Below are 25,260 nucleotides of genomic sequence, written 5' to 3'. Positions count from 1 at the left end.
CCAAGAAGTTGCCTGGGTCACGCAGCGGCGTGGAAGCGGCAGCTGCTCGTCCTGGGCAGCAGCAGCAGCAGATTATGGTGGCAGCGCAGCGGTGAGAGCGGCGGCGGCAGCAGACCTGATCTGCGAATGTGTTTTCCATTTAAGATCGTCGCTCAAAAGTGCCACCTGAAGCTTCGGCAGCTGTGCAGGGACCGCTAACGTTTTAAAGAGGAAAACCCTGAAGGGGGAAGGAGTTAAGGGAAGGGAGGGGCAGCGCTAGGTTTTGTGTGTGCTTGTGGGGAGAGGGGATTGGTTATCATGGCGGATCGGACAGCTCCTAGATGCCAGCTCCGTCTGGAGTGGGTTTACGGGTACAGGGGTCACCAGTGCCGCAACAACCTGTACTACACGGCAGGCAAAGAGGTGGTTTACTTCGTGGCTGGAGTCGGCGTGGTTTATAACACCAGAGAGCACAGCCAGAAATTCTTCCTCGGGCACAACGATGATATTATCAGGTAAGGGGGCTGACTTCTCTAGTGGTGGGGTGGGGTGGGGTTTAAAGGGAGGGGAGGAGAATGTAGGGCTGGCAGGATACCCCCTCCTTGCGTCTTACGGCTCAGCTCCTACCTGTCATTTTAAAGCAGCTCAGATATGTTACCAGCAGTCTAGGTGAAAGCTGGATTTCTAGATACTGTTGGTTATTATTATTTTTGTAGCAAAGCTTCAAAATGTTGCTATAATAAGAGAGAAGGTAAGTTTTTCTATTGCACTGCACCAAAAGCAAAGCAGTTCATTTCAGTATGGAAATGCACTGGGAAGATCTTAGTGCAACAGTGCTGCAAAATCGTGGATCCAGCACCTTAATCTTTCCAGTGCTGGGACCCTCGCTCACTGATTCTGATGTCTTATAGAAGGCAGGTGTAGCTCTCCTTACACTCAGCAAATCCCAGCACGAGAGTGCCATAAATCTGGCGCATAGGTCAAAATAATTTTTTTTTTTTTAATCATCTGGAAAATTTCACTCAAAATCAAGTGTTTAGCTGTTTGTACTTCAGCCAAAAAATCCCAAGCGTGCTGGTGCAAGATGGCTACAGAAGCACAGGTCTTGCTCCTGCTCTGACCAATTTTTTTTGTCTCTTTCTTTCAAATACTGTCTAAGAAGTGGGTTTAATTGATGATGTTGTCTTATAGAAATATTAATTTTACTGCACCTCACAAAATAAAAATGTGGTTACAGAGTTCAAGGTAGCCTTTTAAAAAAATCTGTCCAAAATACAGAAATTTACATCAGTAAAATAGAAAATTCTGTCTACTATTTTATGACAGAAATCTGAACCTCGGATATCCTTATGAAGGATGTTGCATGGTAATGACACTCCTCTGCGCACAGCTAACTGCTGCCCTCCCTATTCACCTCATTCAGCATGAATGAAGCTTGTTCTTGATGATGTGAAACCAGAATAGTCCCAGGTGACTCATGGTGCAGTAGCACTGTGGAAACATCTGCTGAAGTCAGAGTTTTGACACTCAGTAGCAAAGTCACATAGTTGCCATATAATCATTCTGGAGCCTTGTTTACAGAAAAGCATTCACTTTTCCCAGTGAGAGCTTTTGGCTGCTATGTATCCTAGTAGCATTCTTCTTCTCCCCATTATAATGCGTTAAAGCAGTAGCATTTCATGAAGTACGGTGGATGTGCATAAAAGTTTATTCTGGTTTCAAAGCTATTAATCAATTCCAAAAGGCTGTTTAAATAGCCACTTGGCTGCTCGGGTCCTTCAGAGAAGAACGAGTATTTTAGATGCATCTGCAGTATCATGAAATTAAAGTTTTCCGTGTTGTATGGACATAAATTTTGATACTCTATGGAATGTGAAGTGTAATCCATGTACAGAGTTGTATATTTCTGACCTTAAGTTTGAATTCTCATTAAATACTAGAAATATAATTTGTCAAGATGCAACTACATATCTACGTATATCCACTGGTTTTTGGTTGGACAGTGATGCTTTGGTTCTCCCTTTTTTTTTTCTTTTTTTTTTTCTTCTTTTTTTTTAATATTCCATCAGCTGAGGAAAAAATGTCCCGGTTATTATACTTGACAAAACCTCCCTCCCAAAACCAATTGTATTGTACAACTTTTGTGCCTTTTATTTTAAGACATCTCATATTAGGAGACTGCTTTTGGCAGTGTCACATTTAGAATGTACAATGGGAATGAAAGAATATGAGTGTCTGGTATTCATCTTTCGATGCTGCCTATACCTGTTCTACTCTTTAAAGAAAACTTGCAACCACCTGTTCCAATTAGCAGGTGTTTTGAGGGACTCGCTGTATGTCCAACTAATGCTTTGGAAAGGTGAGTTTTGTTTCTGATCTGCAACAGGATCAGAATTCTGTAGGATGACTATAGTTTCAGCAAAGGATGAAACATTTGTGCCCAGAAAGCATGAGCAGGACCCAAATTTCGCTTTTAGTGGCCAAGAAAAGTTGCTGTCACGTGGGGTTTAAGGAAGTAGAGAATCTCCAAAATGCTGCTAGGATATTCTATTGTTTGCACCTGGTAATGGTTACCTCCTTTGCTTTTGATGCACTTTGCAGTCCTTTTTGATGTAATATCCCATCACTCTAAGTCCTTTTAAGTAGATGGTTCCTGTGTGGTTATCACTGATATGGCTAATAAATGCAGGAATTTAAGTTCTCACATTTTAGGCTTCACAGCTATCGTGCAATCGAGATGAATGGGATGAATGTACTTATCCAACTTTTCTGGGTTTTTTTGGTATTTACTTGCCTGAGACCAGATTCTAAACAGCAGTGCATACATTTGCAGTCCAACAGGTTGTAATTTCTAAAGAGATTGGAAACACAATTTAAAAAAAAAAACTTGCAGATTTTGGAAAATACTGTGAAATCATTAAGACTGGAAGACCTTGAAGTGGGAGGATGTGCTGCTTTGGAGGATTGCCATTAGCTCCTTGTGTGTTGAAAGGTTTCAGTGAATACTATTTTGTGGAAAAAAAATCGATGAACCCGTGAATCAGAAGGTTGAGAACCTGCGCATTACCTTGAAGTGTTTATTAAAGTCATGAAAGTGGGTATTTGTCCCTGGTGAAAAGGTCACATGTTTGAAAGTGTATGTTTAATGTGTTTTCACAAGTTTGATAGTCCTGCCTCTTGCTTTGTATCAAGATAATGCACTTGGACATAATTTAGTTTGGGCTAAAGTAGACCAGACTGTATCGAATTAATGGAGGAATGACTTTTTTTTTCAGATTCATATTTGAAAAATAAGTTCTGTTTGTATAAGGAACTTAACGTACTGCGCTCGGCTAATAAGGTAGATGTTCAGAGTCTGAACAAGTGAGCTCTGAAGTGTTTTGTTTTCTGTGCAAAGCCACTACAAGGTGCTGTGCTTCCAAGCTCTAACTCCTTTTAAATTCATGATGAGATGAGGACCTGAACTACCTGATTTAACTTTGAAGTGAGCCTTGCTTTGTGGAGGGGTTGGACTGGGTAACCTCCAGAGCTCTCCTCCTTACCTAGAGTATTCTGTGATTCTTTTGTTACTTCCAGTTGTATAATACAGTTCTTCTTGCATGTTACTTAGCTGTGGAATAGTTAATACTATTGGTTAACACGTACTGTCGTTATAAAAGAGGATCAACACACGGTTGAAACGGATTGCATTGGTTCTGGTCTCTGAAGACTACTGATGCATTTTGTTTGGAGACTAAAAAGACATGCCATTTATGAAGTTTACTTTACAGTCAAAGAGCATAAAATACACCCTATTCTTCTCCCTCCCTCTTTTTTAAAAAAAATGAAAGCTTTGATTATTGAGTACAGCCTAGCAGCTCAGGGGTGGTGAAGGTCAGCACGCTCCTGTTCTCTCTGAGCTGTGAGCCCTACGGTTTACCCTAAGGTCTATGTTGCAGACCACAGAGCAATCATGAAGTGTCTTGTACATTTGATTGTTCTTGAATTGTTGTTGATCTAGCTGAAGCATCGTAGCTAATGGGTAATAGCTATGTAAAAGCATAGCTATTGCAACATTTTAATGCAGAAAGTGTGGTGTAGACGTATCGTTACACACGTAACTTGCTTTCATTGAATTCAGTCATTTGTGCTTTGCAGGATTAGGTTTCAGAAGCTGTCATATTAACATGTGGGGATTGTTTTCCTTCTTGAGTAATTTAAAAGTGGGTTTTTGCAGCAGCTCATTGTAATGGCTGTAAGTTAATGTATTAATGAGAATCTTGCAATTCATGCAGCATCACTGCCTTCAACAAAATTCATGCAAGTGTAGGATTTATGTTTAGTATAACCACTTGCAAGACTGGATCATTAGTTTTGACAGTAATTGAACACTTTCAAAAGAACAGAAGGTTTTCTTACTTTTATATTGTGCATTACTTGTATAACAGTAAGCAATTAGATCAGCTCTCTTTTTTCTCTTGATGAAATGTTGAATGGAGGCAGTTCTTTCCTATATTTTTTCTGCAATTTATGCATCTGAAATCTGCAGTTTATGCATGTGAAAGCCAAAAAAGCTTGACACAGAAAACAGCAAAAATAAAAATATAACCAGTTGAAATACTACTCAATATAATTTAAAATACAATTGATTTTATTTATTTTTATAGAATTCATTGTAAACAGAGGTTCCTAACCTTGAGATATTTTTCCGATGGTGTAGTAATAAAGTTGTTATGTCTCCCTGTTCTTGTTTTTCCAAGAATTTCTGCAGTATTGAACAGTTTTCCTGAATGTGTCAAAACTTACTGAGAGAACACCTCTGACAGTGTATTGAAGACTTCACCTGCTCTTTTTATATACCCCAGTTTGCTGTGTTATCTGATATGCTGTAGTATTATGCATTTACAAAAGCATATTTTCCATTCCAATTGCCTTCAAGCAAGTCAGCTGTGAGGCAGAGTGCCACAAGAGACTGCTGCCTTTCCTGGGTCTCTCTGCAGTGTTTGCTGTCCGGGCACGGTGCCTGGAAAGCCAGCCTCTTATCTATGGATACCAAAGCATGATGTTTATGTAAGGCTGCTTACAATGTAATAGTAATGTCGGATTTATCAGAATATTGCTGTAAGTGTGCTGGTGTGTGTTCCACTCTGCTGACAGATTGAGATTAAAAATGCAGATGTGCCAGCGGTGATGAGATTTACTGGGCTGCGAGAGTGACTAGAGGCCTGGTTTGTTCTTTAGAGGCATCGTTTCAGGAGACAGGATGCATATTGGAACATGACTGCACATTTTCTTGTCTTTCTGCAGTTGGGAGAAAAGAAATATGATGCTTGAAGCAATGTCATATGTTGCTGACTGTAGTAAATGTAATTTTGGAATAAGTAAATTGATGGCAGAGGTATGCAAATCAAAACCTCGGAGTTAAAATATCTAAATTGTACTTTAATATTTTTATTTTAAATTAACGTATTATAATAATATTTCTGTTCATAGGGTGGTGCTTGTTTGAAGTGATCTAAAATACTTTAAATTTATGCTTAGTTGCCACCATTTGGATGGTAAGTGACAGCACTTGTTTGCTATAGAATGATGTTCAAATTACTGTGGTTATTTCTTATCATAAGTGCGTGGAAGACTGTACTGTCTGTAGCTTGTGCTAAACCTTGACTTTAGTCACAGAAGGTGCGCATGCAGGTCTGCTGAAATATAGTGACTTAAAAGATAGCAAAGTAGCAATGAAGCCATCCGAGATTTTCAGCAACAGAAATTCCAGAGCTGTTTCTTATGCAAGTGCTATGCAAGTTCCTATGCAAAGCCATTAAAACTTGGAAGACGTGACTTTGGAACAGTTAGGGTGAAGCAGAATCTGTGTATACTAACGTGCTTTGGGAACTGTTTGAGACAGTAGGTTGTTAAAGGAGTTTCATATTAAAGAGATTAACCCCCCATAAAAACTCATCTAATCAGCTTATTGCTTCTTTTGCTTTCAATCTCAAAAAAAAAAGGGAAAATGCCATTTATTTCATGAAGTTCTGATGGCCAGTCTTTTCACTGTGCTTGATTGCTGTGCTGCATTTAGATTTTAAGTCTTTACTGGGGCATGAGCTGCTATAAATATTTGCTTCTTAAATATCCATATTAATGCATCAGATGTGTTGGAATATATAGTTACAGTGTCTTATTGAACGTGATTGTAAAAATACATAGATCAGTTAAAAGTCTAGAGAAACTCAGTAGGCATTTGTAGCAATATGTCTATGAGAACGCTGTCATTTAACTACAGTATTTAAACAGACCAGTCTGTATACATCCCAGCAATATGTCAGATATGGTAGCAGAAGAATAAGTAAGACTTATTGCTTGTCCAGGCACAGCTCGCTTGCTTGTTTGGACAAGTGAGAAGATGTTCATTATTAAAAATCACAACTGGAGTTTGAGCGTTTAAATCATCAGATTGATTTAACTCGTTTTCAAAATGGAACAGAAAGAAATATGTCCAACAAAATAGGAAGCACTTGTATTCCTCTGCAGAAAATGTTTGGATCTTTATTATGTTTTCATCTTTTCACAGCTGAAAAAGACAAGTGTTTTAAGTCTGTATCAGCTAGTATATTACATTTTTTTATTGGATTTGTGTGAAGCAACTCATTATCACACAGAACTGTGTATCCAGCTTTTTAAGAATCCAGGTTTTGGTATGCTTTAGTCTTATATTGGAATTTTGCAGTTAGAGATTTCTCTGTCACATTATTTTACGTTTTTTCCCAACTGCTTACAGTATCTTAAATTTTAAAAAATTAAATTAACCTTTTTTTTTTTTTACATTTGCTCTGCATTAACTTTCTGCAACTCTTTTACTTGTTTTATTGTGTTTCAATTTGATTTAAGGTGACTAGGAATCACAGGTAATGGTGCGTAATTGTCGTTTAACAGGATGAAAACTCTTAGAAAATGCATTGTTATGAGTAACCTTAATTTCAAATTATCTTTTTAGTTAGAAGGATGGGGGGGTGAACTTATGGGACAGTTTTGTATTACCATTTTCTACTATAAAACTTTCTGTAAAAGTATACAAATTCTAATTTTTACAAAAGTTTATAAACTGCATCTTGTAGGACAGAAGAGATCAATGAACTATTGGTATCCATGAACTATTATTCCTGTCTGTCTTACTGATTAAATGGATGTCAGATAGATTTATCTAAGCAATTTCCAGATACTTACGTTCTTTCTTCTAAGTCTTGATTAGGTTTTTGCAGGAAGAATCACATCTTTTTTTTAACACTTAATGGAAAAATAATAATGTGTATTTCAGCAATTAGTATTAAAAATTCATACTTTTGCCCGTGATAACTTGTTCATAACTGGATATCTCAAGAAAGAATTGTGTCTGGTAGGGGCTACAAATGTCCTTCCAACGTTTTCACCACACAAACTGGCAACTGAGACTTTTCGGATGAGGAGGTGCAAGTTGCTGTACTCCGTGCTTCGGGCTTTTCCTCAAGGGCGCAAGGGCTGCGCTTCCTTTGGTGAAAATGGAAGAGGGAGGTTTTTAGTTTTGTACTGCATTGCAGAAGAAAGCTCCTCTGCCTGTTTGAGAGTAGAGGCAGGGTTTTCAGCTTGATGGAGATTACTATTAATTTAAAAAAAAAAAAAGTCTTGGGCGAGATGGGACTGCAGCAATATTTGTAGCAATACTTCTGATATATCTCTGTAGAAGGACAAACTGCTGGAACAGTTTTCAGGTACCATAAATACTTCTATGAATTATCCTCGATGACTTTAGTACTAGGCTTGCGCCCAGTATCCATATGCTTTCTACAGCTTGAAGTGCTTGAATGCTTCTCTGCAAAAGTAGGCAGGGTTTTAAGGTCTTTAAAAGAGCATTCCGCTTGCTTGCCTACTCCTCGGGTTTTTAGGAACCTTGATAAACAGCAAAAATGCTGACTTTTTTTCCATTTAAAGACACTTCTTTGGAATAGCAGCTTGTTTTTTATGAGATGCATTTCTACCCCAAGAATATTTAGTTGCCTGGAATTTCTATCTAACAGACGTGTTGAATTTAAATTCTTCTTTAGAGGTGGTATTTATAACAGACTTGGAATGAGACCTCCAAAGCTTTAGGTAGGCCTGAACTTAAGGGCAAGTATAGACCATATGTTCATGTCTGTCTTGAAGACTGACATGATGAACCAACCCAAGAGCTCTCTAAAGGAAACCTCATTCAACCCTGCTGCATCTTCAGGGACAGTGACACTGGATGCATCCAGGGAAGAACATCACAGTGCTTTTGTCTGGGGTGGTCATTGGTATTGCAGGGAAAGGCTTACATGGATTCTGCAAATATACTGGGAATAAAAGTTACTGGTTTAGTTTTCATATCATTTCTACCTGACATTCTGAACACGATTGTGCAAGTTGTTAAGAACAACTTAATAATGATGTATTACTCAAACGAAACCAGGGGGCGTTGCTATTTGTGTGACTTTGCGTAGTGGTGATGTTCTGGGTTGTACATTTGCTTTTGCAACCTCTTGAGTTTTTTGCACTTACCAGACACGACTAACATCACAGTGAATCAGCTCAGCAGTCAGAGATGGGCTTGGTGATTCCAAATTTCGATAAGTACATATTCCGATTTCAGAATTATTGCTGGTGTTTTGCATGTACTAATGTGGTCTTCATATAAAATACATCAAGTTTCTTTAAACAGTCTAACAGTACGATGAACTTTGGTACCCTGTATCTTATTGATATAATTTCTGTTGATGCTGGCATTGAAGTCTGTTCATTCTTTTGTGACAGATGGATTGAAATACACTGAAACTATGGTAATAAAATAGAGTACAAAATAAACTATACTCGGAGAGAGGTAGAGCAACCCCTTTATTTTGGTTGCCTAACGCTCCTTGTTACAAAAGATTTTACTGAATTTTTGTTGGGAATATTGAATGCCTTCATTATTTTTAGCAGACCTGAATGTTCAAGGGATAATCCTACATGAAAGTTGCTCACTAGTAGTACAGTTTATATATAGTCATACTAATATTGATGCATCCACATCAAAATTGGGCGTGTATTTATGCAAAACATCTGCTTCCTCATCCTCAGAAATTGTCTTCCATATGCAGAGATAAAAATTGCAGGTGACATTTACTCTTCTACTTGCAAATATTAATTGCAAAATAAGGGTATTTATAACAGTTTCAGGCATGATGAGCTGAACTTCTGAAGAATTCAGGATAGAGCGTAATGTTTCCCTCCTTTCTTTTTTTTAAAAAAGAAACATTTTTATTCTAGAAATTATTAAGTTAACTATAGTAAAAAAAGACCATAAAATACGCCTTCAGTTTATTACAGCTCTACTTGCAATTAAGGTTAGAGCATTTTTTCCTTTCACCCTGACTAGTCAGACCATACTTTCCTTCTTCTATGTATCTTAAGCCATATTTAACAAAAGGTTAGTCACAGTCAGCTTCTGTCTGACCAGAAAACACGTTAAAAGTAAATTTCCTTAGTTTTTTCCTTCATATCTCTAGTTTTTTAATATTATTCATAAGGTACCTAAAGGAACTTTTGGCTTAGTTCTCCAAATGCTGGAATCTATGATTAGGTAAAAGTTGAGCTTTCTCTTCAGCCTTCTGTCTGGCAGAATATGAGAAAGGTGATTACGTATATGTGACAAGTAACACTAATAGGACCAACTCTTTGGCCCTGTTTACACTGGTGTTGGATGTGTACTAGTGTAGCTGAATTCAAACAAGATTGCAGCAGTAGGTCTATAGCAGATTCGTGATTCCTCTAGGATTCTGAGATTACTTTCTCATCTGTTTAGAAATTATGTATTATTTTAAACACCCATTGAAATGCTGTTCAGTGAAACTCCTCTTTCCATTAGCCATAAAACAAGTTTGTAATGGGCAGTTATGCTCCTGGTCCAAGGTCTTATGCACTCACAGTGATTTACCTCATATGGGCTGGCTCCACTGCTTCTAGAGGTTTGCATTTTTTTTTAAATATGTGGCAACAGGAGGAGGCCACAAATGTCTAAAAGGATATTATATCGAGTCTTTAGGAAAGCTGTCTTGTTGAAGGAGCTATTTTAGAACTTCTGCTTGTCAGGCTGAAAAAGTTTGTCTGGTTATATCTGGGAATTAGCTATAACCATGTCAGTTTGACAAGCTGCTTTTGGGATGGGCAGTTCTGTGCTGTATTCCTTGTAAGACTGCTTATAATGCAATCCCTCCTTCCCAAGAGGTAAATAATGTAAATGCCTTTTGCCAGAGAGTTCTCTGGAGTATCTGGAGGTGGCCTTACAGTAAATGTACCTCTGTTTCCCCCATGTTGGTGCACCTGGCACCTTCACAGGTTGCAGTTAGGGGTGGCTATATGAATAGCAGCTGTAGTCCTTTTCTGTGGCGTAAGAACGTAACGGTATGGTACAGATGAGGATCCAACCCAGTATTACTAATATCAGACTAATCTTGAAGACATACTCTAGTTTCGGTCTTAGTGGCTATTTTACGTCTTAATCCAGGAAACAGATTTTAAAGAATTGCACCTGAGCTATGTGGTTGCATTTTATAAAAGGTACTTAAAGCAGATAGCCCCCTAAAATCACAAACAAGAATGTTGCTTTCTCTTTTTAGATGCATGTTAGTTTAACGTAACACCATAGGTCTGGCAGGTAAGTGTCATTAATTGGGTAAACAAGTAATAATTCATTAAACATTTTAAAAAATGCACAACAGAGAACTTCATTACCTAGTAGTAGGTACACGTGTTCCTTAAGTGGTATGTTTTCACCACAGATTTTACCAGAACTTGTTCCAAGTAATGCTGTTTCAGGGAATCTGCTAGATGCATCTGCTTGAATATAACCACCTGGAAGAAATAGAAGTGGATTCTGCACTGAAGTTTAACATAGACATGACATCTATCGTGGTGGAAAGTTTGCTTACCCAAAAGCTTGCTCAGAGCCTTCCTGGATATTTTTAGAAGATTAAGATTGTTGGACATTGACTAAGGATACGAAAGTTTTTGCTCTTTGAGACTTGAAAAGACTTTTGGGTGTTTAATGTTGTTAAATAATGGTGTTAAAGAAATGTCACTATGCTTTTTTTTTTTATTTTATACATGGCACTTTCTCTCTCTATTACATTTCCCATGCTGCTTCATTGAATGAATTGTTTTCTATACCACATGTCATGCTATTCAGAATTTAATTAAAACTGGGGGGACACATGACTTCTTTTGGATATGGGACTCTTTTGCATATAGAATTTTGTATATAAACTACATCACAGATCTCAAATGAAAATAAATATTTCAAATTAATTCCAAATGACAATTTGGCATTTCATATTGTGACAAAATTTTAGCAAAGAATCAATTTAAATCAATAGAGCTAGTTCTCTTTATTTCCCTTCTGTCAAGTGGAGGGAGAACAGCTTTTTCAAACACCTGCACATCTGTGTTAGGCTCATGTCTCTTCCACCCACTTCAGAGGAGCCTCCTTCTCTCTGCCAAAAAAAAGCTGGGAGGTGGTAAGGCTTGCTAGACTAAAGCTGAACTTCATGAACATTGCTGAAGTCTGATGTTAGCCACAGGAGCTTTTGGTATCCTTCCTTCTTCTTTGTATATACACTAAAAAGTTTTGCAATGATAGCTTAAGAAATGAGTCATGAGTAGGCTGAGGTTCTTTGGGAGCAAATGGGGGGAAAAGCAGTCTGTATGATGTATTGTTTGAGATAGGACCGCTATAAAAGTGTCCTCGGGATAAAGAGAAAACGGGCTAGGAGCACTAAAGAGGATAGTTAAGATTATTAAGTGGATAGGCCAGTAATGAAGTGGCTATCAAGCAGTTTGTATCCATTTCCTACACATCAACGTGTAAACTTTACCTCTGGATATTGTTAAATTGGCCTAGTAGCCAACAAATAAGCCTGATAGCCTACTGTATTCATAAAAAGCTTTGATGATTAAGGTGAAGAACAACAAAGTGATTTTGGAATAAGGCTTATGTGTTAACCATAATTAGTTTCTGTGTTTTGCTACGTTCTGAACAGCACGCTGATCCCATGACTTTTTCTGAATTGAAGAATATTATACAACTATTGCTTTGTTCCAAGTGAAACTTGCTTAATCTACCCAATAACAAAATTTTTGCTGGTGCATTGTTAGCAGTTCAGAAGAGTTCTTCTAAGAAGTACCTGTGCAGGTGCTAAATACTTTATTTCGAACTGGAAACTTAAGAGCAAGCTGCTTGTAGGTCATATTACAGATCTGTGTAAATAGGTTTGATACTTACAGTCTTGGTCTTCTAAACGTTAACTTCTCTTTTTGTCTTGGTGTGAGGTTGGTGCAGTCGAGACAGTGACAGTGAAAGCTGATGTTTGAGAAAGAGGCAGTAGCTGCAAAGTATGTTAAAGAGTAGACTTCTACTGGCAATAGAGGTTTGGAAAAGCTGATTTAGCTGTAATTGCCACATTTAAAAATATGTTATTTTGTAACTTGAGGCTAGTCAGGATGACTAGTGTGTAAGATATATGCATTTATTATTGGTGGTGGTAAATCATTACTTTGAATCCAGCTAAAAGTGAAAGCTTTTACATTTCTGCTATAAAATGTATTTTGAGAAATAGATGAAAAAAGGTAGTATAGTTTAATCCACATTATATAACTATAGCCATCAAATGTAGATAGCTAGATTAATCCATGCAATTATCCTTCATAGCCTCTAGTTTAAACTTATACAATGGATCGGTGAAGGTACTTTATGCCCTGCTAAGGTAGATTTCAGTAGGTCTTTAAAACTTATATACACCTTTCTAAATTAAGGATAGTAATCCTAAATTCATTTGGCTAATTGTTGTTTTTTTTTTTTTTTAAATTACCATACATGCTAGTATTTCTGGTTGAGTGAAATTATTAATACAGAAATAGAACTAAGATGAGAAAATGTTCAGGGACCTCCGTCATAAATCCCTGTACAGCGAAGGACAAAATTAAAAGACAGTAATAAAGCATGTGCGCGCACACACAAAGAGTAAATATTGTTTTAAGAAAAACTGAGGTGTTAAAGAATTTTGATATGATGAACTCCAGATATGGACATTTTAATGAAATTTGCTTTTAATTAAATCCTTCAAATTCTATCGAAAGACAGAATGGGATCAAAACGTGATGTTTTTTATTTTTTGCTGTGAGCGAAATGTATTGGGCTATGTCTGGAATTTTACCCAGCCAACTAAAAGGGAGATTTTAATTATTGGAAGGAGTATAGAAGCATTGAATTATCACAGTTGCCTTCTATTTAATTGAGCAGCAAATTTATATCCCTATTCACTTTATATCACAGTTTTTGGACTATTCTGATATTCCTATAGCTTATAGATTGCAAGCTACTTAGCTGCTCTTGTACAATGCTGCTTCCATTAATTATATTTTAGCTGAAGACGAACTGCTAACGAAATCACTTTCAATACTAAAACGTTTCTCTTATGACTAATGTCCTAGTCTGTATGGCAGCCTAAAATTACTTACTGTCTTTTAAAAATTATTCTTTTATCCTTTTAAATTGTCCTGATATCTTTTTAAAAATTACCTTTCATAAATTCAAGTCCTCCCTGGCAGAACACTAATAGTTTTATCAAAAAAGCAATTTTATAAATCATTACTATCTTAAGAAAATAGATATAAAGTAATTTCTTCCTTTGAGATAGAACTTAGCTAAGATCTTAAGAGTTTTGAGGGGTTTGCATTTTTTGTTTGTTTTGTTTTCATATTTACTTTTCTCTGGGCTTCTATCAAATTTTCAGATTTGTAAATTTTATTCTTTTTCTCCTTGTAAGGAGATTAATTTCTTAGAGAGAGAAATAAAATACAGTATGAAAAAATATCATATTACTTTAGTTTTGTTTGCAGAGTGAGTGGAGTGCATACTACTAGCTGTGCTAATGGAGGTCTCATGCTGAATTTTGGCTACTCGCCTCCAAGGCATCACCGCTGTATTACGAAGCTGGGAAGGAGGCAGTGAAGAGTTGTTATAAGCAGACAGCAGTATCGTTACAGTAGAATTTATGGAAGATAATTCCTCTCTTCATGTAGCAAGAAAATACAGAAGTTGATAAATGCTGGTACTGTCTTAAGGCTCTTAGCAGAATATGACCTATTGTTTTATTGTCTGCTCTGTAGATGTGGAGAAGAATTCTAGAATAATAAATCTTCAAAAGCACATATGGCAAAAGCCTACAGTTTTCAACTCTTGCACCAAACTAGTTATGCCACTGTATATTTTAACAATTTTTATTGCAGTATAGATTAATGAATGAACAGAGAAATTATAAATAATAATATTGTGCATTGTACAGAAAATCTATGGCTTGCATTAATACTAAATGCCAGGAATGGGATAAGTTTTTGGAGAGCTTGTCCATTGTATTTTTTAGCTTAGGTTTATACTGAAGAATTAGGTATGATACATTTTTTTGTAATAGGTGTCTAGCACGGATGCAGTTTCATTCTCAAAATTCTTTCATGGAGAGAGGATATTTTGCTCAGGAAACCTATAAGAGAATAGAAGAGCAAGTAGATACCTGAACTGTATACAAGGACACATGAAATCTTCTTTAAAAGCTTGTATTTTTTTAAAGCTCTGAAACCAATTAGTATTTTAAATCAGTAAAGCAGAGGCTTGTTTCTTTATGGCCCTGCACACAATTAAGTCCATTGCTACTTCACACTCCTGGCTGTCTGCCATCATATGGTTAAATCTGCAAGTCTGCTAAACCAAACTGAATGCAGTTGATTAGCTCATTTTATTGAAATGGCACTCCCCTAATCTTAAATTGGGTTTATGCTCAAATATTCTGTTCGGTTTTAGCCTCCGAGTATCGTATGAGCTATTAGCAAAACCCACTTTCTCTGTGTAAAGGGGAGAGTGTAACGCTTTGTCTACTGAGGCAGAAGTAAATAGAAAAGGTGGTATGAAGAGGAAGATATATTTTGTTCTTCAGATGAACATGGCAGTTGTGGTGTGAAGCCTGGTTTCTTTCCTACTGTCATGTAGAAGGCGAAAACCCCTATAACATCTATGATACCATAAGCTAGAGAAAAAACGGAGTATTAGAAAATGACAAGCAGTAAACCAGATGATAACTGCCAGAAATGACATGCTGCCAGGCAGTTACATAATTGCATGAAGCTTCAGTCTCCACTGCAGTACTGAACCGAAAATACAGCAAAAAGGTCTCCGATGTGACCTGCTCTCTCAGATTTCACAGAAAGCAGGACTCCAGGCTTTGAATAGTTTGCCAAGAAATCAAGAGAAAAAGAGAAATAATAATAGGCAAGAGAATGAGTCATAGTGCTTACATAAAACATCATAATTCCATGTTTGTTTATATAACTCCTAGTATTAGTCTCACAAAAAAAAAGTTTAAAAGGCATTCTTTGGATAACTCTAATCTCTCTCAAATGCAGCATTTCATGGATTTTGGTGGTGTAATAACTTTGCAACACCTGCTCTTTCATATTTGTGTCTGTGACTGGCTGCACATCCAATAAAACACGGGTAGAATTAGTAACTGTGGATAATTAATAACTGCATATTGCATAGATACATGTGTTTTGAATAATAGAAGGGGTCTTATATTATGACGGAGCTTAGTGCAGCCAGTTCTGCTGATGAAAAAATAAGCTGAAGCTGTTTGTGACTATCTTTTCAAAATACATGATCAGTCATTCACCAGAACATGAAGGTTAATGAACATTTCCGATGACGCTCTAGTTCCTCAGCTATTTAATACTGAAAACTTTATCTACTGTTGCTTATGTAAAATATTAATTTAATTACATGTAATTACTTTTGATTTGAAACTTACTGTATTTACATTTTATAACAATTCCTTTTAAGCAACAGTAAAGCAATCTTGTCAAGCAACTTATCTTGCTTAATTCAAGATAAGTTAATATCAAGTCAAATTGTGCACGTAGCCTTTGGGCTTTGAACAGTGTGTCAAGTATTTGCGTAGTTTCTTTCAGTTGTCTGGCTTAGGTGTTACTTGAGAAACTAAAGCCAGGAGCCTAAGTTAATTCAGTTGTCAAAGGCGAACTGTTTCTAGGCAGGCAATCAAACCTCTTCTAAGTTGGTTGCCTAAAATAACCTTAAGTAGAGGTACTGCAAGATTTCCCTTCATACATTTTTTCCAACTATCCATTTTGGAGCCAGCACAGAACTGTAGTTATCTGATTCAAAGAACATGCTAAACTTCCAAACTCTGTCTTCGTTCTTTGCTATTTCTCTTATCTTTCAGTAGATTTATCACAGACATAACTTGCTTTTCAGCTATCATGATGTCTCTGTAGGCACTACCTTATGTGCTAACATACGACTTGGTCTGTTAACACAGATGGATTATTTTTAAAGTTTGGAAGTAAATTAATCTTCAATGTCTTAAAATTTCTAGAAAATACTTGGATTTCCAGGGCTTATTTGCATGCTATGATTAATTATGGCATGATGTTAAGAGAACTAAGATGTACATCTTTAAGTGTAAAATACTAACACGAGAAATCTAAAAATCTTTACACTTTTCCGAAATCTTTACAATTTACAATGTAACTCTGCTGAAACTTTTTATACAAATTTCTGTGATTCAGTGGACATTGCACCTGGCTCTGAATTGCATGATTTTGATATTGATGATGAAGCTTGTCTCTTTTAAAACATCAGTATGAGATATCATTCAAATTAGACTGTGTCAGTGATGAACATAACAATTGCAAGAGATGCTAGGAGTCCTGGTGTATGTAAAGACTCCTGATTTAACTGTTGTGTGTTATATAGCTCTTCATGTGTTTGCTAGCAATGATAGCACTGACTCTATCTGCATGTGACCTCCGCTGTTCTTGGAGTAGACTGGTTAGACTGAGTTCAAAACCAGTGAAAAAGACTTCAAGTTGTATAAATCGGCATACTAGGTTTTGGGTGAGAAAAAGAGATTCACTTTCCAAAATCTGGTGAATACATGAGTGTGACTAGTCATGTGAGGAAATCTTAGATCTACATAGAAGATGTGTGACAGATATTTATTTTTGTAAATGCCTATCATAAGAATATTTTAAATCTGATTAGATAGTGTTTTTCTCTGAGAGTTGGCATAATGTGAGATATAATATGGTTTTTCTGTAAGGGAGCTGAGAGCAGTGTCCATTTATCTGAGCAAGGAATATTTTGGCACTTGTGTCTACATCAGTATAATTTTACAATTCTATTTCAGTTAACTGTTAGACCTGGTGATGGGTCATAAGATAATTTAAATTAGGAATAACCATGGTATTTTGTTTTTCAGCAGAGGACAGATTCAATCAAGTATGAATATACTGCTGTTAAAAAAGACAGCTCTTTAGGATGCACTGTTTCTTGCTATATTAAATAGTTATTTGATGGAATTATTCTGAATGTGCTCTGTATACAGTGTATTGCATTTCACGTTTTCCCTGTGGTATCTGTTGTTTTTCATTTTGAATCTATGGGACTCCCTACTGCCTAGAGGTAAACGTTCTTTTACCTTGTCATTTAGTTTGGTATGAATTACTTTATACATGATGACAGTTAAATGCACTGCACAAATATTTTTCTGCCTTCTTCCTCCCTATCGGATATTACTATTTAATCAGCCTAACTCCCTCGAAAGGGAGCATTTTCTGCAGCTGTCACAGGGTACTACCAGTTGAGCTATAGTTTCTGTGTACTGATCCACCTCAGTCTTTTGTCAGGATTGTGTTCTGTTCTTTTAATATTTTTTTAATATATATACACACAGACAAATGTATATATTGTGTATATATAGTATATATCTAAAATTATTATATAATTATGTAGAATAATATAATGCATAGGTATATAAAATATAATATATGTATTTGGCTTTCAAATGAATTGTTGACTAAATGTTTTGCATAAATGTTCAATATTAAAAAAAAGCCCCACAACTCTATTCCATGTTACAGCATCTTGTGTGCTTCGGATTAATGGATGATTGAGCTGATCACAGCCACAGTCTGTGCAATTGTGAGTTATCTCTAGATAAACAGGAATATGTCTCTCCCAGTAAGACGTGTGTTCATACAGCAACAAATTTGGGAACAAGCCTCCCTGCAACTTTCCAAAAAGTCCATTTCACCGTAATTTCACATCAATAGTATTGGAATTCTTGACAATGACATTATACTGATTGTGGCCACCCCTGGATTACTTCTTTAACTTCTGGACACTTTCTCTTCTGTCCTGGTGGTAGTAGTGATGGGTGATGCTGTCTTTCATTCAGTTTATGAATGTGCTGGACTTAAACCCAAAATTGCTAAGCAGTTGGAACTAAATACAGATGTTCAATATCGGCAAATCTGAGATTTTTCTGAGTTGTGACAGAATTTTAGGCTCCTGGGAAACGTTACCAGTAAAAAAAATAAGCTTTTGGATTGTGACAGGAGGGGTTTTTTTGGCACTGGTGTGTGATATAAATTTAAAAAAAAAAAAAAAAAGTGATAGTCACCAAAAAAAATGTGATAGTCACAATCATGATTTGTTCTTTGTGGTTTGGTCTACTGGCTTTATAACAACATGTCCAAATCTAGTTTATTGGTAATAGCATATTACCAATAAATCACAAGCAGAAGAGCTTCACTGTATTTCAACATAAATCTAAGGCATGAGCATAAGACACTACATTCTGCTCAGAACACCATGAGGATTCCTAGCTCCCGTTTCTTTCTGAAGACAGATCATGGCATTTCACATGTCATTTCCAGTTATCTTCTGTGCTGATCATTCCTGTGGGAATGTTAGCATACTCTTTCTAACATGTTATATTTCAGTTGTTCCTCTGGCTCCCTTCAGTCAGTTAGCTACAACTAGTTTCTCGTTACCTTTGGCATCCACCAACCCAAATGGAATAGCTTTGATGGAACTGAAAACAAAGTACGTTTGTCTCTCTCCTATTTTGTTCTTGGATTGCTCACTGATGTGGGACTTCCCAGACTCAGTTGTTCATGTGCCAACTTATTTTACCTATCTTACGTTGAAAATTTTAGCTTATGTCTTTGATCAGCTGTTTCAGAAACCAGTAAAAAAACCCTGAGGTATTTAGTTCATAGAAGTTGGCAGCATATCATAAGTTTTGAACATAATTTTCTTGTTAGACACTTAATCTTTATTTTTCTTAATTAGAATCTTCATTTATATTTTAAAGTATACTTCTCTTGATTTAATAATTTTTCCTTTTTTCTCAAATTTATTATACTGCTTACAGTATTGTAGAAAGAAAGCTCAGCTGACACAGTGAATAAAGCCGAGTACTTCTGGCTAGCCTTTAGGGAGATGACTTCATAGTTATCAATCAAACTCCCACGCAGCTGCAACAATCTGCTTTGACTGATGACCCCATAGTCACCTCCCTAAAGGCTGGCTAAAGGTCTCCTCTACACTAGCTCAGGGACATTCTTTGACTAGTATGTGGAAGGTTTCCTTGCTGTCTTATTTTCTCTTAATTCTGTCCGGCTTGCATCCTTTTTTTTTTTTTCCTGTTCTATTTTCACTCTTCTGTGTTAATCTAGATATTTATGTTATAGTTCCTTTCAGTCAACACAAGATGATACCCCTCAGTAAAACAAGAATTTGTTATGAATCTGCATTGTTTCACCAAATCTGCAAGAGTTAGATGCTGATTTACACAGCTAAGAGTATTTATTTCTCTAAAATGAGGTGCAGTTGATTGTAACCTTTTAACACGAGGAGTACTGTTGGGTCAAGGGACAACTGACTAGTTCTTTACTTCTAAATAAAATAGTGAAGGCATTTGGATCTCCGGCCTTGAGAACAAAGAGCATGGTACAACTTGCATCCACACACCTGCCTAGTTTTCTTCCTCAAAAGAGGGTGACAGCATCCAGGTCATAGGAAATGTCCATGCCATGTTTTGTCTTCCAAACCTTGTCCTGGGCCAAAACTGCTGCTACTCCAATAGCACAGATAATAGTGGGTCAGTGTTGAATCCATGTTCTGGAGTGGTTTCTTTGCTAGTATAGACATATCTATTAACATAGTTCACGGTGAGGGCTTGGCAATTAAATATCAAACTCTAAATTACAAAAGTCAGGAAATTGTTAACAAATGTATCTGAGAATTTGAAGACCCTCTCTTGTTGGAATGCTAGGGTGATAGCAGATTCACATCAGACCGCAGTACTAGAGATCCTGGAGGTATGACAAGCCAAGATGGATACGGGACTGACAATCAGCCACTCCAAAACTCGGTCACTTGTAGAAGCTCTCAGGATCACGCTATGCGTCTCCATATTTTCACATTTGTAGAAGTAGGTAAAATAAAGCCCATCAGAGTGTAATAATTTCCCTTTCTCTTCTTCTCTGCTCTCATATGAACTTAATAGAAATATCAGTATCTCTGAAAATAATTTCCTTTGAAAGGTGCTTGCGTGCAGTACTATTATGCAGATTTCCAGGAAAGATGACTTTCCCAGAATAGTGTTGCAGAAACTGTTGGCATTAATCTCTTCCACGCTTCGGTGGCTGAACTGTTTTGTCCCAACTATCTAGACTAGTATAAAACACAAAGAAGTAATGAAACATCTTTCCTATTTGTTAGTATTTTTATTTTCTATACCTGTCCATAGTCTCTTGCAGTTTCAGAATATGTTGCTTATATTCAGTTGTGCATCAGAAACTAGTGAAATGTTTACCCTGTTCATCAATAGAAGTGTTTCTTCTGAAGAAGGGGCTCTGGTTTTTTTGAGGCTTGTTTCCAAAATACTCAACTGAAACCGAAGAGAGATCATCTTTGTACGTAACAAGCTATTTCCACCTGGCTGGGAGGAACCATGACTCAAATGTGTGTATTATCTGTAAAGAGATTAAATGAAAATGTAAAAAGAATCCTCTTCCTGAACCTACTATATAGATATGAAGGTGGTTTTAAAATGAGGAATTGTTGGAAAAATGTATGGCAATCTTCAGGCTTTATTTTTTTTTGTTTAACACTGTTGAACTGCACCTGAAGGTTTGTTCTTAATGCGTATAAAATAACTGAAAATATAGGTTTATTCCGTTGTGGTCAAGAAGCCAACAAGGGTGACATCCTGTTGGGCCTGGTATTTACAAACAAGAACTGGTCAGGGATGTCAAGGTCGGGAGCAGACTTGGCTGCAGCGACCACTGAGGTCGTGGAATTCAGGATCCTGAGAGACGGCAGTGAGGAAATTAAGCAAGGTCACAAACCCGGATTTCAGGAGAGCAGACTTTGGCCTTTTCAGGGATCTGCTTGGCAGAATCCCGTGTATTAACATTTGATACATATTGCTAGTCTTTTACATGCTTTTAATTTCATTAATCTTAGTTTCAAATCTTTCTTATATGTGGAGCACCTACTTGCTTTAATGTTGATAGGCCATCATATATAGTTTAAAAACATTAAAAAAAAAAAAAGTCCAGCGAGCCATATTTTCAGCCAAGTAAGACAACATGAATATTATTAAACTTAAGTGCAATCATTTCAGTCATTTCCAATTAAATAAAAAAGATATGATTATCTAATGCCATGTAAAAAAAACCCACTTTTTTTTTTAAGGTGTGTTCCAGTCAGGTTATGAAGCTCATTTCCAAAGTAAAAATGCAAGCATTTCTAAATATATTTATGACTTCATTATGAGATCATAAAAGCCGAAGTATGTAATTTTACTATTTTAATATTTAAATCATGAATATGGAATGAAGCTTTGGCTTTCAGTTTTTTTAAATTCTGAGATGATTACAGATCTTTTTTTACTTATTCCAGCTGCCTGCATACTACAAAAATAAAAGTAAATTTATGCAAAATACATTGCACAAATTAACATATATTAAAATTCTAGTTTTTTCTCAACTAGTCTGATATTTTTGCAAGAAAGAGAAGAAGAATGTGAATAATGTGTCACACATCAGTTGGATGTATTAATCTTTTGCTTTCAAAAATACAAATGTAATCAGAAAATATTGATGGCTATATTTTTGACTGAGCTGCAAGTGTATTAGTACTGCAGACTATACTGTTCCTGGAGATATTTTAAACTAGCTAGCTTAGGTACCACTAGCATGGAACTCAAAAACTTATCCTTGGTTTGCATGGGCAAACTTATCCTTAGTTTTATTATTCCTTCTATGGCAAATCTGGGAATTCTTCCAATGCACCATTACTTAAAATATGTGATTTGATCTCTTTGCCTATACTAAGAGCACAACGCAAGATATGAATACCCAAATCAGCTCAGAAGCTGTTTTGCAACACAAAATTTTTAAAGCTATACCCTGAGTATGCAGTATATATGGTATATCCCATAGACCCTGTAGATGCAGTAATTTGAATTAGGCGGATTCATTGTATTCAAATCTTAAATTACATTTTAATATGCACTTAAAACATTACGATTGTGTAGAAAATTATTGGGAAAACAGCATTTTGATCTATTTCACTTCTAGTAGTTGTATTTGCTGTCATACGCCTCTGTCCTGAAGCTAATGAAGAATGCAATCTGTATGTGGTTCTTCTAGTGTTGCAGCCAAAGCTTGGAACATACTAAGTAAGACAACTTTGTATATCCTTCTCCTTTATGGAATTTCACATTTATGAATGCAGTGCCAAATAATACATTTGGCTTGCTTCTTGAGAAGATGCACTGGGCACTCTCATCCTGTTCTTTGACTTGGTCTGGTAAAGTATGACTGTCCACATGACATAAGAATTTACAGAATTTTAACTGTCATTAAGGTAGACAGCTTGAGCCTCCTTGAACTTTCTTATCTGTCATTTCTATTGCTTTTAGCAATAGTGATTTCTGATGCCTCCCTCTGTAAGATAGAGACATTTGGGAGAAGTAGATTCTGCTGTCATCTGCAGCAGAGGAGCTGGTGAATCTCGGTGGCAGAGCAGAGATAAGGGATGTCTGATGCACCTGCATCTTGTCTTTTATACAGTACGCAGGATACATACCATGGGCTTCCTTAGATATAGACTGTATACTAGCTGGCATGAGCATACTCTTTATGTTGTATATACATTATTATGTACATATATATAGCCTTAATATGCTTTCAAACAGTTATCACAACGATTAAAGGAAGTCCGTGTATTCTTCCCTAACTCCTGATTTTTGGAATTAAAATCTCAAGAATAAGATTTTACATCATAGGATTCTGAGAAGTAATTTGATTTTTCTAGTCCTGAGGAACTACAGTTTCTCATCTGAAAGCACTGCTCATGCCCACATTAGCCTGAAAAAATACATTTTTAGAGCTTATACAGTGTTCTGTGAGATTCCAAAAGGCAAAAGGAAAGGAAGATTTTACTTTGGCTTGTGTAATTAGTATTAACATTTACATTTGAAGCTGCTTCTTTCTTTTACTTGGTTAGATAGTGGGTTGATGGAATAATATAATCGACTTTCTAATGGACTTTCTAACTCCTCAGGCAGTCTGCTTTTGTGTGGACCACCGCACTAGGGTGAACTTGATGTACTGAGTAACTAATAAAGCCATTTACTTTTTTCCTCCTTGGTTCCTTTTTTTTTTTTTTTTTTTAAGGAAAGCATAAAAAGTACTTACATAACATGGCAGTAAATGACTTAGAGGAAATATTCAATATCGCAGGAAAATAATAAGGGTTAAAAAGAAATTAAAAGTGGAACAAATAAAACATTTTTTGAGTGACTATACAAAGTTTATTTTAATATTAAGCATCATAGAATTATTCTAACATAAAAATGATCAATGAACCAGGAAAGACATAAAAAAAATAAAATAAACCTTTTCCTGATTATAATTTCTATATACAATTAAATTCTAAAAATGACCAAAGTGAATTTTTGTCTTTCACCAGATATAAGTGAAAGAATCTTCTTTAATTCACATAGTTTTGGGGGTTTATGCCTCTATGGTAAAGGGTAATATTTTCATACTCTTCTAGTGATTTCTGTAAGGATCAACTCAACAATATTTGTATGTGTTGAGTGAAGGAGGATTTTTAAGGGCTTTCAATGTGTTTATCTAGTTCTTACAGTATTTTTAGTAGTTTTACTAGGAAATGTAGGTGTCTCATGTTAGCCAGTATGCTAAAATGTAACTGTTAGAAAAACTTGGCAGAATTTTACTCTTAAATAAATTTGGGAAAATGACAGTTTATTGAAATACTTTGAGTTAAGGTTCTCAAATTGACAAAGGCCGCAGGTTATATGGCCTGTATGTAGTCACCATTTACTACAGTCTGTGAAGAAATAACTTTAGATTTCCTTTCACAGATATATTTGGTATCTGCCCTTGTTTGTAGTGGATGTATTTATGTGTACTGCCCTCAGGAAGAAAGGGTGCTTCCTTTATTATCGTGATGAAGAGGGGGGCACTAAGCTAACTGTACATGTGTTTTGTTATGTTTTACATAGGCTTTTACAGTCCTTTAATCTTCACAGTGCCTCTATGTGAATAGGAGCTAGAAGGAGGTGAGAGAAATCCTTTGCTAGTAAACTTCCATTTAGTCGGTAGTAACTGGAGTTGGAGGAATTCTGAGTTCGCTTTGAAATTCTGAGAGGAAACGGACCTTGGTAGTCCCACAGATGTCTGTTGCTGCTAGATTCAAGAACTCTAATGTCTTTAGACATTTTTCACCTCCAGTCTCCCTGTTCCCAGTTCCTGCGTCTAGTGTAATAGCCAGGGATGGAGCAATCGTAGCTGAAGTACTGGTGCCTGCATATGGGGTCTTCAGAGGATTCCACTAGCAAATAGACACGTCTCGATGGTGATTTTCTCAGACATGTGAGTTGGCCGTATTTAGGCATATTTTCACAAGTGGAGCAAAATACATGCCATCCTTCAGCTTGAGCAACTGAGTTTTGGAAACATTTTAAATAACTACAGGCAGGGCCATGAGCCGGATTTCCATTAAAATTGTGTCCTTTGATTACTTTTGATAAGGATTTTATTTAAGTATAAGTCTTCAAAATGAGCTTCCTTTTCCCAGACATCTGAAAACCTCCACTTGGCAAAGCGAACACCTTAACTGCATGAGATGTTTAGTGTAATGCTGTGTCTTAGACACTAGAGATTCCACTGGGAAAAAGACCTTGACTGTAGAATGAATTCTGTGATATCGAACTGGTGTGGACTTGAATTTTAGCTTTCTCTGGTAAAAAACAGCTCTGTCCTGTGAGGATTTTCTGTTGTCTAACAGCAGTTAAGCACACACTTTTCTCAGATGAGTCT

General features: G+C 36.4%; 1 protein-coding gene across 1 annotated transcript in view; it reads left to right on the top strand.

Annotated features, from left to right (window-relative positions):
• Positions 1 to 297: 297 nt before the first annotated feature.
• EML6 (echinoderm microtubule associated protein like 6) overlaps positions 298 to 25,260 on the top strand; it is a gene marked incomplete at its 3' end in the record, with an annotated part of 102,782 nt that continues 77,819 nt past the window's right edge. The window contains exon 1 of the mRNA XM_009583103.1: positions 298 to 494. Within this exon, the coding sequence (XP_009581398.1) occupies positions 298 to 494 (197 nt within the window). The remainder of the gene's footprint in view (positions 495 to 25,260) is intronic.

Source organism: Fulmarus glacialis, unplaced genomic scaffold, assembly GCF_000690835.1.
Source record: "Fulmarus glacialis isolate BGI_N327 unplaced genomic scaffold, ASM69083v1 scaffold1188, whole genome shotgun sequence".
Classification (NCBI taxonomy): Eukaryota; Metazoa; Chordata; class Aves; order Procellariiformes; family Procellariidae; genus Fulmarus; species Fulmarus glacialis.
The sequence above is the reverse complement of the archived record's forward strand: the minus strand, read 5'-3'. Positions and strand labels throughout refer to the sequence as shown.